Raw genomic sequence first — 18,083 nt, 5'->3', positions numbered from 1 at the left:
TATGGGCTTTTGGGGCAGATCTGCAAAAATGATGGTGCCAATTACTAAATAAAAGAGATGTTAAGGGAAATGGCAGATATTAGCTTATGAGTACCTTTTTAAACACATGAAATTCTACATAAAATTCTTTATCCCAAGAGCAATGTGCTTAAACTGAATGTGTATCCAGCTTGTTTTATCCTCAGAAACATTATTAATATATAATATTTATAAAACATTTAATTCCCTCTTCATAACCTTTTTAAAACCTTTGCATAAAATCTGTGATGTTATCTTCTTAACAAGGCAAAACCAAGGAAAAAGACTTTGTATACCCATCATTTCTAGAGTAACAAAAATATCTTTACCTTTCACGAGACTTTCACAAAAACCCCAGACACTGGAATGTTATAATAATGTAATTAAGGATGAAAATTTTATAACAGGAACTAATTAAATGAGAGGAAAGGCTCATATTAATTAAAAATCTTATCAAGAATCAAAGAAAGATGATACCTATTTTTTTTTTTTTTTTTTTTTTTTTTTTTTGCAGTACGCGGGCCTCTCACTGTTGTGGGCTCTCCCGTTGTGCAGCACAGGCTCTGGACACGCAGGCTCAGCGGCCATGGCTCACGGGCCTAGCCGCTCTGCGGCATGTGGGGTCTTTCCGGACCGGGGCACGAACCCGTGTCCCCTGCATCGGCAGGCGGATTCTCAACCACTGCACCACCAGGGAAGCCCGATACCTATTTTTTTTAAAACAACTATATAATACAATGTCTTGGAGATGCTCTTGTATTAGGTGGCTTTTGAAATAAAACTGTACTTATTTCCTAGGTTCTTTCTTTCAAATACATGACCAAAAAAATAAAATAAAAACCTGGCAAAAACATATAGGGCCTACAGCAACAAGGCCTGAATCAAGCTACTATCTTAAAAAAATAAATTAGAGGTAGATATTTACATAGGTTTAAGTAATTAAAGAGTATAACCAGGTCTCTTAAGTTTTTAACTAGTGTTTCAAAATGATCATGCCCTATAATGCCACCCTCAACCCCCATGGGAATTTTCTTCTAGACTGAATTTTTCTTCATTACGTAAGACTGTTTTTATAATTTTTTCTTTTATTTTTGTTGTTCTATGTACTCCACTCTGTTATGCTTATGCTTTCCTTTTTTTACATAAATCAGAAAATTATGTTGCAGTCAGAATTATTCATGTGTATCTTCTGACATTAGAACTAATTTACCTTAAACTTAAATGAGTTTAACCTCCAGGAGAGCTCTCATGATATTCTACACAAACTACTTCAAAAAACAGTGGCCTAATATGACAGACTTTCTCAACTTTGTTGAAGCACTTTGTATTTCTTTACTGGAATTTTTACTTTCTCATTACCTTCCTCAGCAACATTATAAAAACCTCATGAAATTTAAAACCAGGTGCCTTTACTTGAGGAATTAAAACAAACAAATTATACTTTTAATGACATCATTTTGGAAGCAAATATTTAAAATCCTGTAACAGTACTAATATGCATTTTATCAACTTACTCTTTTTGAAACATTTAATTTCTGTGCCATGAGTTAGTTCAATAGGGCTTTATCAAAAGACAATTTTTGAAGGAAATCAGAAAGCGTTCCTGTAACATACTAAAAGATTCTTTGTGTCACTGTCCTTTGAAAAGAGGATACCTCTTTTATTTAGATGAGGTCCCCTTTTGATCACCCCCCCACTCCTTCATCTCACCCAGGGCTTTGAGCAATTTCTTCATCTCAGCAAGAGAGGCAAATGGCTAAAATTAGCAGTCTCTGGACCCTCAGGAATAGCCACTGTGCCGTATCAGCTGAGATTCCTGATTAGAATTATGTCTGATTTAAAAAAAAAAAAAAGTAACAGAACAAAACAAAGAAGCAAAGAAGAAAACCAAACAAAAAACAAAAAATGTCTATCTAGGCCATCTTTTCACCTTTCTTTATTTCATAAGAGAGAAGCATTTAACACATTGTTTTGAAAAATGATAAGGAAGTGCTAACGAAGTTTTTGTCAAGAAAAAGTATCTGTCATCATTATCTCTAATAAACTTCAACTTTTATAATATGCTAACAGAACTTAGTAATTTTATTGTTTTATGAGATAAAACATAGTAATCTTAGCACAAAGGGTTTGGATCAAATTATATATTTTTGTGGCCTCTATATGCAGAGCATGGTCAACTTCTCTTGTCAATGGAAAATTAATTCTCTTTTGTTCAAAATCCAGATAATCACTCTTAATTACATCTAAATCCAGAGAATAACCATGTGTGGCAGGTTACTAAGTGGATGAAATCTGTTTCTGAAGTACTGTTTCCACTAAATAAGACTTTAAGAAAGGTCCTATGCTGTGATTTGCTTTCCCCATTATATCTGTGATGAGAAAATGAAGAAGATGGAGCCTTAATCCCCCAAAGCCAAGGTCTCAGCATCCAGCTTACCTGACAAGGTTTTCATTGTCTCCAGTTCCCTTGCAAGTGGCACATTCAGTTCGTAAATCCTCAGCCTTGGGCTTCTTTTGTAATACAGACTGCCTTTGTCTCCTCTCTCTAGGAACTCTCTCCTGCCATACAAGGGAGGATGAAACAAAACATAAAATCAGGATATGAGGTAAACAGAAATAATTTTAAGCAAGAAAGTTTCTCAAATTTAGATTGTGTAAAATATGCTTAACTTATTCCAACCTCATGTTTTTCTTCCTCAGGAATGAAGCTTCGTTTTCGTCCTCTGGTTCTCTAAAAAAAAAAAAAAAGAAAGAAAGAAAAAAAAAAAAGAAAAATCCACAAAAATATCTAATGTTTAATTAATAATAAAAATAAATTTTCTCTGTTAAATGTTACTGCTTCGGTTAAGCACTTGGAAAATTAGCATTTCTAATTAATGCTGTACTGCTCTATTGCACTTTATTACAATTTATGCCAGAGGAAATAAACACAAGACAAATTAAATACACTCAACAGTGACAGTGTTTTACTGTTAAATAACACAGGTATCTGATAAGAAAAATAAGTTCTACAAAATTAGCTTGAATATTTCTGAACACCTCATACACATCACACAATGATGATTTATGCAGAACATTTAAATTTTCATAACTTACACGACTTCTAGAGCTAAAATGCTAAACCTGGACTCACATCTATTGTATGCCTCTGTGTGTGTGTGCGTGCGTGCACAAACAGGTTTGAATAACATAAAGAAACAATCTTTAACAGCTGTAAATAAGTGGGAGGCAAAGGTCTCAGATGTCTCCCAATCCTAGTTAAAATAAAACTAACTAAAAAAAACATGGTATAAGTGACTCAAGCTTATTTCCTTAAAATTTATATCCTGTATTTTGGAACACATTTCCCATTTGAAAGATGACATCCATATGTTTGAAAGTAATATAAGTACAATAGGATTTGCAGCCAATATGTTAAAAATCTCCACCCATGTAGCACAGCTTCTGGAGGTTTATAATCCCCATGTGAAGATCACTGCTCTTTAGAGAGACTGGAAGAAAAAGGAGGCACCACTCCCCAAAATTACTTTACCTGACTGTTGAGATCAAAGATCATTCCCACGTTAGAGTAGGTACCAAATAATTCTAAAGAGAATTGCTGTCCAATATAAAAAACATTCATGTTTTTCTAAATTACTGTCATTTCAATTCTCTACAATACCGAGTCACTTGTTATTCAGTACCCAGGCTAACTGTACTCTGTTTAATCTGCCCCTAGATAACCAAGAGTTGACTAAATTAGCCGTTCAAAATAAGTAAATTTATAGACTACATATTCATTTACATTTATATTGCCAATCAGTATGTTTTAATTACATTATGGAAGAAATAAGGAAGAAAAAGTAAGACTATACCTAGGAAAAGGTTTTAAATGCAGGCCCTACATCTGTTCTTACTTCCAAAGAATTAGTACTAAGCCTTGCTCCTCAAAATATCAATCATGGTTCATAAGCACTGGCATCCCCAGGGAGTTAGTTAGAAATGAAGAATCTCATGCCCGGAACAACATACTGAACTAGAGAACCTGCCATTTAAAAAGATCCCCAAGTAAGTCATACACACATTGAAGTTTGAAAACAGCCCTTAATATTGACAACACTTCTCCAAGTCCTAATTAAAACCTTATGGCTAGCCCTTTGTATAGTCATCTTTCCCCTCTGTGACACTCCTTTCCTCATGCTTCAATTTCTGTCCCCCAGTGCAATTTATCCCAAAACTGGTAAGGACCATGTCATATTCATCTTTCTAGACTTAAATTTAATACAATACATATTACATAAAAGTTCAATAAATTTGTTTTAATAAAATAAATAATAAGTGTTTCGATTAAAACTCACAGATGAACACGCTAGATAATACAAATGATAAAACAACTGACAAAAAGGGTAAATTATTGTTCCCTTCTCTGGTAATCTATTTTCAATTTGCATAATTTATGCATATAGCCATCCATTTCAAAAAGGTGATCAAAATTAATAACCAATATCAAAGGGAAAATATTCAAATTACTTATCTTAATTCTATAAATATATAAAGAATGCTCAAAAGGCCTTCACACATTTCCATATTTTCTTCATTCAACCCATCTTTTGTTGAGTCATCTAGTTTTTGAATCATCTAATCACTGAATTAATTTTTGAAGTATATGTGTGAATGCTCCAAGTTCATGTTTTCAATTCTTTTGAAGATATATAATTATTTACCATTTCTGATTAATACTTTAAATCTTTGAACATCTGGTTTGATTCCGTCAATTGGAAGTTCTTCAAACCCATACTGCAGTTAGCATCAAAAAGCATAATGCCACAGAATGATCCTATCACACAATGACATAGTTACATACCTCTGCATTTATAAATTCCTTTTTATTATATTTTATTAAATATTTTTAAATGAATAAAAATATAATTATCTAAAACAGTCATTTTAAATGCATGTATCAGTATTACAAAAAGGTAATCATTGATGTATTCCTGCAGTAATTTTAAATAACTAAACATAAGCAACATAAACAAATTCTAGCCAGAAAACCAGAGTTGTTACAAGCAATACGAAATTACAGCATCTTAGAGCTCTGAGATAGCAGGCCAGGGAAATGACTTGATGATCAGACAGCTGAAAACTGACAGAGGTAAACTTCAACCCAGGTCTCTCAACTCTCAATTCAGTGATTTTTCTTGCATGACAAATCCAAGATTAAATTTAATCCCAAATAGAGATGAGCAAATTATCATAAGAAAGCAAATCTCTTATTCTCACTTGAATATGTAAATAAACTGTAATACCGTGATGCGTAAATGAAGAGTTTTTATATTTTGAAACAAGTAAATAAGACAATTTACCCAATGGAGAGGAGACCTCAATACTTCAAACTGACACTATATTCTATCCAATTTGGTACCTTATACATGCAATGACTAACATGATCCATTACCGAAATAACTTGCCTTAGCATTTACCACACAACTAGTATTTCCAAAAATTGAAAATAAGAGGATTTAATCCAAACACAATGTTTCACAATATCAAGTTCCCCAACAAAGAAAATGCTGAGAGTTGTGGGGGTTTTTTCTAGTTGTAATGAAGTGGCAGCAACTGTAACTGTTATAACTCATACCTGCCTACAATCATAACAGATAAGATATCTTAAACATGGTATCCCTGAATGAATCAGAAAATATAAGGGGAGTTAAAAAGAGGGAGAAACGATGGAAAAAAGAAAAAAACCATGCTTGGCTCATCCAACAAATTTCAATAATCAAATAATAATTTCAATAATCAAAGAGCTTGCCCCACCTTAGATGTACAGAAGTATTTGTAACCAGGTTGTCATTTCATGGTATACATTGAGGCTGACACTATTTTAGAAACAAGATAAATAAAGCAGAAGGGAGAACACAGGGTGTGGAAGAAGGAAAAACATTATTTAACAAATATGTGCTTTAGAACTTAACACAGATAAATTATCTAGATATTCCAAATGATTGACGGTATATTTCCAAATTGTGCTTCCTTTTGTTAAAAGTAAAAGAAAGTTTGAAAATCATTCCAAATCTTGACACATTCCTATTTTTTTCTTCTTTTTTAGTTTTTAAGAACTTTATTTTCTTAGGGAACACTGACAATCTGAGCTGCTTAGATCATCTGGCTCTTTATCTGTCTTTGGTACATTTACTTGAAAACAGGATGTGATAAAATCATCCACAAAGAGTGGCATGATATTAGAGACAATGTATCTAAGTTAGGAGAGAATAAAACATTTTTAACTATAGGCATCATTTTAATAGCTTATTCACCTAAGACAAATAATTAAATGTTTCAATAACTTCACTCATTTGGACTAGAAAACATGCAACAAATTTTAATTAATTGTTTAGAGCTGGGTTGTTTTAATTTATAATTAAGTCAGATGCATGATGATTTTTCCAAGGTTAGAATGATTCATTTCACAAATGAACTAAATTTAAAACTAAAAGACAGTGTCTCAGCATCTTTGAGATCACTAAGATGGATTTCACATATTCATTTGTACACTGATTTCTCTAAATTCAACACTTATTTTTTTGATGACAAATCAATATTTATACAAATGACAATAAATAACCCATACATGGTTAGATGAAACATAAAGATACCCTCCTACGTAATTTATATATAAAAAGAGAAAATGCTTGTTTATGAGAAAATTCCAAATTCAATGTTAATTAGGACAACAGCCAAACCTTGAAAACCTGTCAAGCTAAAATATCTTCAGATTTATGCTGAGGAATAAATGTTGGGGCTGTCTGGCAGCTGTTCAAAATGCTTCAATGAAATATATACAGTATATGTATTTCCTTAAAAAGTATTTGTTTTCCAATTATAAAACAATGTATTGAAAACAATCATATATTAAAGCTAATAAAATATTCAAAAGAAAAATGTTACATATATAACAAAAGCACCACCAGTTTCTGTTGGGCTATTGGCATACAACAGATGGAATGGTGATCCCCCAAAATGAGTGTCTTCCCTTCTTGTCAGTTGGCTGTAGAGTTTCTTTTTATCTAATCTAATTTATATTAACAGGGTTAGGAAAATAGGTGGAAAATAAAAAGAACATCATGATCTAATTGGCTTAACACTATTAATTAAAATAACCACAAGCCTAAAAATATAAAAGATACATCCTACATAATAAATGTTTCTATAAAACTCTTCTCATAGATAACGGTATATTCAAAATAAGTAAAATCCTGAAGCTCTGCCTCGTCCCTGTTCCCTTTATTCCATGCTCCTGGAAATAAATAAAAATGATGAATTTCCAGGAGGCAAAAAGCATAGCAGAAGCCTTGGGGTTCTGAATACGATTACTTGCCCTAAGGACACTCACAGTGGATCTCTTCCAAGTGAGCCAAAGTGACTTAAGTATGGTTTAGTTCACCACAAAAATTTTTGCTAGGGTTTCTTCTAAGGTTCTGTGACAGACACAGGTTATATAATCTGTTTAGTACTTCAGAGGTCACCTTGGGTCTGATAATAAATTCAATAATAACTCTGATATCTAAAGCCCCCATGTATAACCCTTTCTTCCCAGAACTGCATTAATTTAATCAAAACAATTAGTATAAAGATAACAAGTAAATTAAGACATGGGCATCATGAATGCCTAGTACACTTTAGTCATTTCAATAGGGCTGAATCTAAACGTTTCTATATTTCTACTGAACTAGCATCTAAAAAATATTTTAAAAACAAACATAACGAAAACAGACTCTAGGATATTTGATTATCTCTCAAATGAAGACTGCACTTTTAACAGGCTATTGATTTATACTGTTAAATAAAATGGAAAACAGATTAACGATGTGTTTAAGTCTATTTCCAAAAAAATGATCTATAAGAAAAGATGCATCCTGAAAAACAATATGGTTTCAATCAAAGCTGCTAAAAAGTACTTTGACTTTTTACTGCATTTATCTTCCCAAAAAAGGAGGGATACAAAACAATATAAAAATGTATGAGACAGGAAGAAAGATCTGACAACTTCAAAGAGAGTAGAAGATGATACACTGTGTAAAAGACTATGGAAAGATAGTCTCAACAAGTCCCTTTGGCACTTGTATAAAAGATGAAAAGTCACTAGATGACATAGAGTGAAAAGAAAACGAAAAGAAAATCTGAAAGCTTTCAAGTTACATTAAAGTTATTAGAAAATATGCCAAAAAGTACAAAGGTCAATTTTAAAGTAACTTCAAAGGAACATTAAGCTAATTTATATTTTCTTCGAAAGTAATTTCCTGGGCTTCCCTGATGGCGCAGTGGTTGAGAGTCTGCCTGCCGATGCAGGGGACACAGGTTTGTGCCCCGGTCCGGGAGAATCCCACGTGCCGCGGAGCAGCTGGGCCCGTGAGCCATGGCCGCTGAGCCTGCGCGTCCGGAGCCTGTGCTCCGCAACGGGAGAGGCCACAGCAGTGAGAGGCCCACGTACCGCAAAACAGCAAAAAAAAGTAATTTCCTTCTCTAAAAGCAAGTGAAAAGTTTCCACATTTAAAAAAAAAAATGCAGAGAAAATGTCTAACAAGGTACTTTAAAAAGAAGTATCCCAGGCTACCTTTAGAGTAATTCTATAGTTTCACCAATGAAATATGATTAATATACATGGAGAAAGGGACTAATTCCCTTCCTAAGTATAAAGGGCCAGAAAAAAAGACACTTTCAAAGTACACTGTCTTCAGACGCATAGCCACAGTGGAAGAGAAAAGAACTCATTTGTGCAATACAAACTAAGTACCTTCTGTGGTAGGTAATGCATATAGTGGTGAACAGGACAGCTCCTGTCCACCTGGGTTCAGGTCCATGAGTCTACAGATACCAAACAATTAAATGGATAATGATTTATAAATACGGTAAGTGCAACTAAAGTGAAGGATAAAAACAGTCACATACTGCTCAGATCTTCCAAAATCTCACTATAATCAAAACTGTTCTTAAATTTAAGAATCAGTCATAATTTTAATGCCCTTAATAATGATATAAAACTACATTCACCTTAAAGATGTGTATGGAGAAAATGCCTAACAAATTGGAAAAAAAAATTCTCAAAGGAACACACTTACGTGTGACTCTGGCAACCCTCAGGCAGGAATGGAAAAAGAAAGAGTTCAGATTGGCAAGAGGATAAAAGAATCAAGGACAGCAGCAAAAGCATTACTAAAATAACTGAACATAGGATCGAGAAAAGATACTGGAACTCTAAGTGAAGGCATGAGGTACCTAGATAACCAGGCTGCTGAGTAACTGTGAGAATAAAGATGGCTATTGGACTAGAAATGTAAAGAAGAAACCCGCAACATACTGAGGTCAAATGAATTTAATCATGATTATTTCACAAGCATCTTAAAATTAAAATCAAATATTATTTCATACAATACTCTCTACCCAATGCAGATAACTCTTCCAAAAATATCCCTGATAGTCATATAGCCTCAATTATTCTGGATAACAAGGAAGCATGTTCCATATGACACAGTTCTAATTGTTGGTCCCAGTTTTACTATCTGAACTTATCCTAGAATTCATGTAACAGAAATTTAAATATTTAAAGATAAATGACCAGGTCTTTATTATGTAAAGAGTCTGTTTATTCATTTATTAAACTAATAAACATACCAAAAAAACGTAATTACACTTGTGACAAGGGCAGCAAAATAAAATAGTGCTATGTGTACAATGTTTCAATTAATTACTCCTCAGAGTGCTTTTCTAGAACTTCATCATAGTATCACATTAGGTTTTGCTTTCTTAGTTCATATGAGCTAAAATTGAGGGATGATGGCAATAATGACAGAGGATTAATTAACACTTTACAACAGATCTACAATCTCTGTCATTTTTCATTTGTTAAAGAGTCCAATTAGAACATCATTTTTGCACTATGTAACATAGCATAGATAGCAGAAAGGGAAAAGGGCCTGCACCATTTTTTTTTTCTTTTACAATATCAACAGTACCATTAGCCAACAAAGAAATGCATATCAAAACCACAGTGAGGGGCTTCCCTGGTGGCGCAGTGGTTGAGAGTCTGCCTGCCGATGCAGGGGACATGGGTTCGTGCCCCAGTCCGGGAAGATCCCACATGCTGCGGAGCGGCTGGGCCCATGAGCCATTGCCACTGAGCCTCCGCGTCCGGAGCCTGTGCTCCGCAACGGGAGAGGCCACAACACTGAGAGGCCTGCATACCGCAAAAAAAAACAAAACAAAACAAAACAAAACACAGTGTGGGCTTCCCTGGTGGCTCAGTGGTTGAGAGTCTGCTTGCCGATGCAGGGGACACGGGTTCGTGCCCCAGTCCGCGAAGATCCCACATGCCGCGGAGCGGCTGGGCCCATGAGCCATGGCCGCTGAGCCTGCGCGTCCGGAGCTCGTGCTCCGCAATGGGAGAGGCCACAACAGTGAGAGGCCCGCGTACCGAAAAAAAAAAAAAAAAAAAAAACAGCGATACAACACAAGTGTCGCTGGGCTAAAATCAAGGTGTTGGCAGGCTGCATTCCTTTCTGGAGGCTCTAGGAAGAGAATCAGTTTGCTTGGTTATTCCATCTCCTAGAGATTGCCAACATTCCTTGGTCCAAGACCCCCTTCTTCCATCTTTAAAGGCAGGGATGCTATATATCTCAGACCCATTGTCTGTAGTCACATCTCCCTCTCACTTACAGTCAGGGAAGGTCCTCGCCTTTTAGGTCCACATGTAATTAGTTTGAGCCCACATAATACTGCTGAATCTTCCCATCTCAAGGTCCATAACTTTAATCATACCTGCAAAGCCCCTTCTGCCATGTAAGGTAACACATAAACAGGTTCTGGGGATTAGGACACGGATATCTTTGCGGGGGCGCATTATTCTGCCTACAATACTCAACACTGTGGAAATCAAATTTATACACTAAATGAATTTATTAAAACTATCATCCTATAGATGGAAATGGGGCATTTAACAGTAGTTAACACTTGAAAAACAAAATCCCTAAGTATATTACAATCACACAAACGTGCATAGGTAAGAAATAAAATGCTACTTTGGGTTAAACTTCAAGAACATAAAAGTATAAGGATTTCACTCCCTCTCTATGCAGTCAAGAGATTACCCTTCTCCCATAGGACACAGTAGGCATATCCTCTGGAGAAAAAGAACCAGACAGACTCTGTACAAGGGTTTATCAGGCACAGAGAAGGGAGCAATGAGGTAGCAAACAGAAACCAGGAAGCTTAAATGCAATTCTGCTTTCTAAACCATGAGACCTTTAGCCCCTTTCTCCTCACCTGTCCAGGAGTCTGACAGTCAAAATTATACCTATCAGTTAGGAGATGAGAGAATACTTCTACTGAATTATTGTGGAAAAAACCTACAGATACTGACATTAAGAAGGTTCCCAAAGAAAAAGCCCCCTAATCATAAAATCACACTACAGGGAAAACAATGGGTTTATCAGCCCTATACAAACTTAATTACCTTTTTTAGAACAAAATAGGAGTGGACATCCAAAGATCCTTAGGCATCTGAAAGCATCAATATGAAAGAGATGAACATGAATAGAAATAATGAAACCACAGGAAACACAGACAATGCACGATACAGAAAAAAATTTTGAAAATATAACTAATATTCATAAAGATATAAAAGAAGTCTTTGCAATCATGAAATAAGAACATCTACTATTAAAAGAAACAGAGAAAGTACATACTCATCCTAACTCAGAAAGAGAAAATCCTAAGTGTTTCAAGAGAAGGGGAAAAAAAAGTTAGAAATGCAGAAAGCAATACTGGAAGCCAGGAGTCAGTAGAGTGATGCTTTAAAAAATATGCAGTATTTTATACACAGCCAAATAACTAATAAAGTATAAGAAATTTAAAAATTTTTAGACATGTAACATCTCAAAAAATTTACCTCTCATTAATCTTTACTCAATAAGTCATTGAAAGCATTGCCCCATCAAGATCAGGGACTAAATGAAAAAAGAAACTGAAATGCAAGCAACAGAAAATTCCACCCACCAAAGGTTAAAAGGAATTACCAGGATGATGATGAAATAAAGTTCAAGGATAACATAAAAAAAAACAATTCACATTAGAGCTGGAGCAGAGAGGGCTCAGAGAAAATATCTAAGAAATTATCTGACATGGCTGACCATACGGAAAACTGTCTATCAGAGATATTTTACAAGGTAGTTGAAGGCTATGAGAAGACTCAGTCTTAGATTCAAAGAAACTAAACAAATTGAAAATACAATGAAGGGCAAATGGTTTATTTTTAAAACTATTCATTCCTTTCTTTAAAAATAAACTGAATGAATGAGGATCCTCAAAACTTAATTAGTGAGACAGTCTGACTGTATTCTTTCCTTCAGAATCCGCCTCACTCCTGCCTACCCAGCCTTAGACCAGTAATAGGGTAAAAAGTGTGCTATTGTTTAAAAGTTCATAAAGTGTTCAGAGAGCATGGCTCTATTATTCTTAAACAATATTTTATCTTTGGGAAGTTTCTATCATGAAGAAAATGGGCTAAGCCAATCAAATGTCACTTGTAAATGAAGCAAAAGGAAAATTTCAAAAAAATAAAATCTTGAAAATAAGTCGCCCTGCAGTATATACATCTGGTGGCCCACTTGATCACAAATGTTTCTTGTAATCATTCATACGATTTTTTCAGAAGACAATGATTATAATAAAGGTAAGTGCCAAAAAGGGAAAAAATAAAGGTTATCAACCAATGTGATCTTTAAAAATAAAACAAAAGTAAAAACCCTAAAGTAAAGTGAAATAAAATCACAAAGTATTACCATTTCACGCTGCATACGGGATCTTAGTTCCCCAACCAGGGACCGAACCCACGCCCCCTACAGTGGAAGCGTGGAGTCTTAAACCACTGGACTGCCAGGGAAGCCCCTATATCTCACATTTCTAACAGATTTTCCACAAGAATGCCAAGACAAACTACTATATCAAAAAATGAGAAAGGACTTGAATAAGCTTTTCTCCAAAGAAAATATACAAATGGCCAATAAACACATGAAAAGATGCTCAACATTAGTCATTAGGGAAATGCAAACCAAAACTAAGAGATACAACATCACACCCATTAGGATGTCTATTATCAACAAACTAAAAAAAAAAAAAAAGTGTTGGCAAGAATATGGAGAGGGCTTCCCTGGTGGTGCAGTGGTTGAGAGTCCGCCTGCCGATGCAGGGGACGCGGGTTCATGCCCCGGTCCGGGAAGATGCCACATGCCGCGGAGCGGCTAGGCCCGTGAGCCATGGATGCTGAGCCTGCACGTTCAGAGCCTGTGTGCCGCAATGGGAGAGGCCACAACAGTGAACGGCCCGCGTACCGCAAAAAAAAAAAAAAAAAAAAAGAATATGGAGAAATTAGAATCCTTGTGTAGTGCTGGTGAAAATGTAAAATGGTGTAGTGCTGTGGAAAACAGTTTGGTAGTCACTCAAAGAGTATAACACAGAATTACCATATGATCCAGCAATTATACTCTTACGTTTATAGCCAAAAGAACTGAAAGCAGGAACTCAAACAGGTGTTTGTATACCCCATGCTCATAGCAGCATTACTGACAACAGTCAAGAGGTGGAAGCAACCCAAGTGTTCACCAACAGATGAATGGACAAACAAAATGTGGTACAGACATACAAAGAAATGTAATTCAGCCTTAAAAAGGAATGAAATTCTGACACATGCTACAACGTGGATGAAGCTTGAGGATATTATGCTAAGTGAAATAAGCCAGTCACTTACATGAGGTATGCAGAAAAGGCAAACTGACAGAGATAGAAAATAGAATGGTGGTTGCAAGAGGCTGGGCATAAGAAGGAACAGGGAATTATCGTTTAATGGGTATGGAGTTTCTGTTTGGGATGATGAAAAAGTTCTGGAAGTGGATGGTGGTGATGGTTGCACAACCCTGTGAATGTACATAATGCCTCTGAACTGTACATTTAAAATGATTAAAATGATAAAATAAATACACAAATAAATTAAAACCCTGAAGTATAGTATAATTACAAAGTATTACCGTTTCCAGATTATTTGAATGTCGATGTGTACATTTTAACCCTCCCGTAAACAGTCTTAGGGATAAAAAATGAATACAATTGTGAAATTTAGAAAGAGACTTTTGGTTCTAGAAAAGATTGCAGATCATCTAATTTATTTTATAAATGAGGATATTGATCGCAAACAGGGTAAGTTAAATTACTTATCCAAGGCCACATACAGGGTTATTGCCAGAGTATGGACCAGAATTCGAATTTATCATGTGCTAGTCCAGGTACTTTCCACCACACACTAGGCTATCTTACAGGTTTTGATGCTGTCTAAAACACTTAAGAATTTGATTTTGTACCATTTATCTTTTACAGGGAATAATGCTACAAAAAAATTGTCCTAGAGAGGAAAATACCATTACATTTTAAACGGTTGATTATTTTCTCAAGTATAATTAGAAGTCATATCCATATATATTTCTAATTAAATAAATGTGAGAAAGTTAGTTAAGTTAAAAAAAACACTTCAATCAATCAATATACTAATGATCAAAATTTCCTTAACACAGGAAAAATTTAAAGAGAAATGACCTATCCTAAAAAATGTTCACACCTATTTATCTGAAAAAACTGAATGAATGAAATATTAAGTGACTTTTTGCTGAAGGTGCTCTAAGTCATTAATCATCAAGAACCTTAATTGATAAGTGAATCTGTACTAACACTAAGCTATTAAGATTTGATCCAATTAACTTCTTTAAAATTTTGCCAAGTTACTAATGCAAGAAGCTGTTGCCAGCCATCAAGATGCCTATCATAAAAACATATTGTAAGAAAGACAAATACGGGTGTTAGATGATATCTAAATGTGGTTCAAAATTTTTACACTAAATTTTATGCTAAAGGCTCCAATGCTTTTACAGGTGTTCAGCTTGCTGTTACTTTAAAAATTTCAACCTCTTAATTCAAAGGTTTGGGGCAGTGGAAAATAAAGACTTTCTCAGCCAGTAGAATACTTTCCTACTAGTATTAATAGTCAACTTCTAGTTTTGTTGCTCACCTCAATCTTCTGCCTTTCCTCTTCCATTTCAGTTATGTTACCTCTAGGGTAATTTAATGTACCTCTCATATGGACACTCTACCTTCTAGTTTATATTACATTATTTGAGGGTCAACTTTCTATCACCATAGTTCTTTGAGGACATAGACCATGTCTTCACTTTAGAGTTCTATTCAGCATCTACTGCCCAGTGCCTTACCTCGTTAGTTGCTCAGTAGGTGTATACCGAAAAAGTTAACCTGATCCATGGTTCAAGAGTAGGGCAAGGAGTCACAAAGACCAGAGAGTATGGAAAGACGTGGATTCCCACGCAGGCAATTTTTACTGCTTAACTATTAAACTCAGGAATAAATATAAAGCACTCACACAAAAGATAATTACCTACAATTTTGACAATTGTGAAGAAAATATAACATCAATTCATGCTTCTACACATTATAAACAGAAGTTCATCTTAAAGTACTGTCTTCCCTTCACTGGACTCTGAAGGTTTTCCCAAGAGGACAAAATAAAGATCAAACCACTGAGGCTGAGAATTGTGTTGTATGCATTACAAGTCACTATCTACCCTCTAAGCGATGTGAGATAAAGCTGAAAATTAGCAAAATCAGGGGAGATGAAATAAATACAGAATTACTGGGATCCGTAAAGGTGTAAAAAACAAAGCAATTAAGTCTTAAAACTAGAATACTATAACATCATAAAACAGACTGTGTGATACTAGACAGTGAATGCATCACATATCACTAAAACCGCAACCTACAAGGTCAGTGGTATTACAAGTTGTTCTGGCTTGATGCCATAGAAACAAACTGGAAAAGTGGAAGGAAAAAGATACTATTTTAAACTAGTAGAAAGAAAGTACTATAATAAAAATTCATAGTTGAAAGATTAGAACCACGTAACATTTTAAGAAGTTTGAGAAAAAATATTTTATCTAATATAGGAATCAAAGGAAAACAGTATGTATGAAGTATGGTCATTTTACATTTAAAGGTGCGCTAGGTATATAAAACTAATACCTATAAAAAGGCTTTCATGCAGGAGAAGTAAAGCAATTCTCCCAGAGCAAAAGAAGCTGAATTATATTATGATAAATGAGATCCCAGTTCCCCAAACAAAACATTTTCATTCCTACAGTAAATGAAAACTATATTTAAAAATTATCCCCAATTATTATTACTGGCTAACGCAGAAGTTAAAACCATTAGAGAAAACTGCTAGCTTTCTCCAGAATGTATAATTAGACATATGACAGTTATTATTTTATAAAGTGGTATTATACCATTTATACTGAATCTATGGATCCAAAGCATAGGCTCAACCACTAAAAAATAAATAAATTACATCAAAGCTGACTTCTGAAATATACATTGGCAATGGATGGTATAAATTGTAGGAATTCTGGAAGAAAGAATTGCTTAATGTAATCAAAATAAAAGGGACTCTCTTTGTCAAAATCTCTAATGAGAAAAGCCCTATACTCATTTGTGTAGCTTTTATAAGAGGAACAGAGGAAGAGAGTCATTAAGTTAACAATGCTGACATCTATCACAAGAACCTTTATCTTTTAAGATTCTCTACTTCTCTCATGCTTCCTTTTAATTAACTAAAAAAAGAAAGAAATGAAAAGAAATACAAGGGTGAGAAAAAACCTGTGACTCACCTGTAAATCAACGGCAAACACGGTGAGGGCTCCACTGGATATTCAGCAAGCTAGGGAAGGAGTTAAACTTCTCTCTCTCTCTCTTTTAAATACTGCTAAGCCTGTAAAAAGCCCACGTTCACCCTCTTTGGCCTACACTGAGGTTATCCTCTTGGTATTTTATAACTCTTCAGGTCTGTATTTATGCTGTCAGTGATGCATATAACCGTTTTATTAAGAACTTCAAGCTTGCCTTGCAGAGGGCTCAGAGCTGGGAGAATATGGATGAAGACGGTATCACAAGTCCTCTAAGAGGAAAGGAAAGGGGGCAGGAGTGGGGGTGGGGAAAGGAGTCTGAAAATGTTGCTTTTTAGGGCACCCACCGCGTGCCAAGTAAGCACTACATTAAGCACTTTTTAAGCTGCAGTTGGTTACTATGCTAGATTGTCTGTGGTCAGTCTGGCACACACCACCACCCCCACCACCCTTGCTTAGTCTGTCTAAGGGTGGAAACCACATTCCCCACAGTCCCCTTTCCCTGGAGAGTTCCATGTCTGTAACCTCATATTTGAAGCAGATAAGTAAAGTGAAGGCCATTTTTTCTCAGGAGGTCATGGGAGTCAGGTGCTTGGCTTTTTCAGATGCTGTAGCCTTGCTGACCTTTCCATCAGCTCCCACTTCACAGTCCTGGCAGGCTTTGCAGACTTCCCCACAAACTCTCACTTTTCTACCCACTCACCAGTGATGTTCACGCTGAGGTCTTCACTGTCAAGTTCTCTGACCTAATGTCAGCTCCTACCACCTGCTTGGTGCTTCAGGATAGATATTTCATTGACAGTTTCTCTGATGTTCAGTAGAGCTCCTCTGACCTATGGTGACAGCTTTCTTGATATCCACGCCCTCAGCTATGCCAACAGTAGTATAAGGCCATAATTCTCCATAGAGTGACTTCCATTTTCCTGACCAAACCCTTAGTCACTAAGCTGCTGGAAGCATGAAGATACTGTGACTCTAGCCCAAGAAATACCAGGAACAACTACTAGTAATCTTGTCTAGAAAGGCAGTCTAATAAAGTAATTAAAGTATGGGCTCAGGAGCTAGCTAAATTTGATTCCTGTCCCTACCACTTTGAAGCTGTATGTCCTTATTAGATAGGTTACTTAAACTCTCTGCCTCAGTTTCTCATTTGTAAATGGCAATGATATTAGTTACTGCTTCACAGGGTAGCTACGACAATCGAATAAATATAAAATACACAGTAAATAACAGGTAAAGGTTAAATAGAAATATGCTTTTCAACCCTTTTTCTTCTTTAGACTTAGTCCTCCTATT

General features: G+C 35.4%; 1 protein-coding gene across 12 annotated transcripts in view; it reads right to left on the bottom strand.

The window, feature by feature from the left end:
* The window catches only part of PHF14 (PHD finger protein 14), a 201,320-nt gene that overhangs the window by 108,893 nt on the left and 74,344 nt on the right, over nt 1-18,083 (bottom strand). For 8 of the 12 annotated variants that reach the window (XR_002646530.2, XR_016394355.1, XM_022587093.3 and 5 more), the window contains exons 15-16: nt 2,699-2,749; nt 2,456-2,577 (exon numbers count right to left, since the gene is read on the bottom strand). The exons of 1 other annotated variant lie outside the window; for it this stretch is intronic. Coding sequence is in view for 9 of the 11 variants with exons in the window: in XM_022587093.3 (XP_022442801.1) it covers nt 2,456-2,577; nt 2,699-2,749 (173 nt within the window). In the remaining 2 variants the exon portion in view is untranslated. 3 more of the 12 variants (XM_089917662.1, XM_089917663.1, XM_022587117.2) reach the window with 3 other exon arrangements.

Source organism: Delphinapterus leucas, chromosome 9 (genome assembly GCF_059928025.1).
Source record: "Delphinapterus leucas isolate spDelLeu-1000000601 "Yukka" chromosome 9, BTC_Dleu_Yukka2, whole genome shotgun sequence".
In the NCBI taxonomy this organism is placed as follows: Eukaryota; Metazoa; Chordata; class Mammalia; order Artiodactyla; family Monodontidae; genus Delphinapterus; species Delphinapterus leucas.
The sequence above is the reverse complement of the archived record's forward strand: the minus strand, read 5'-3'. Positions and strand labels throughout refer to the sequence as shown.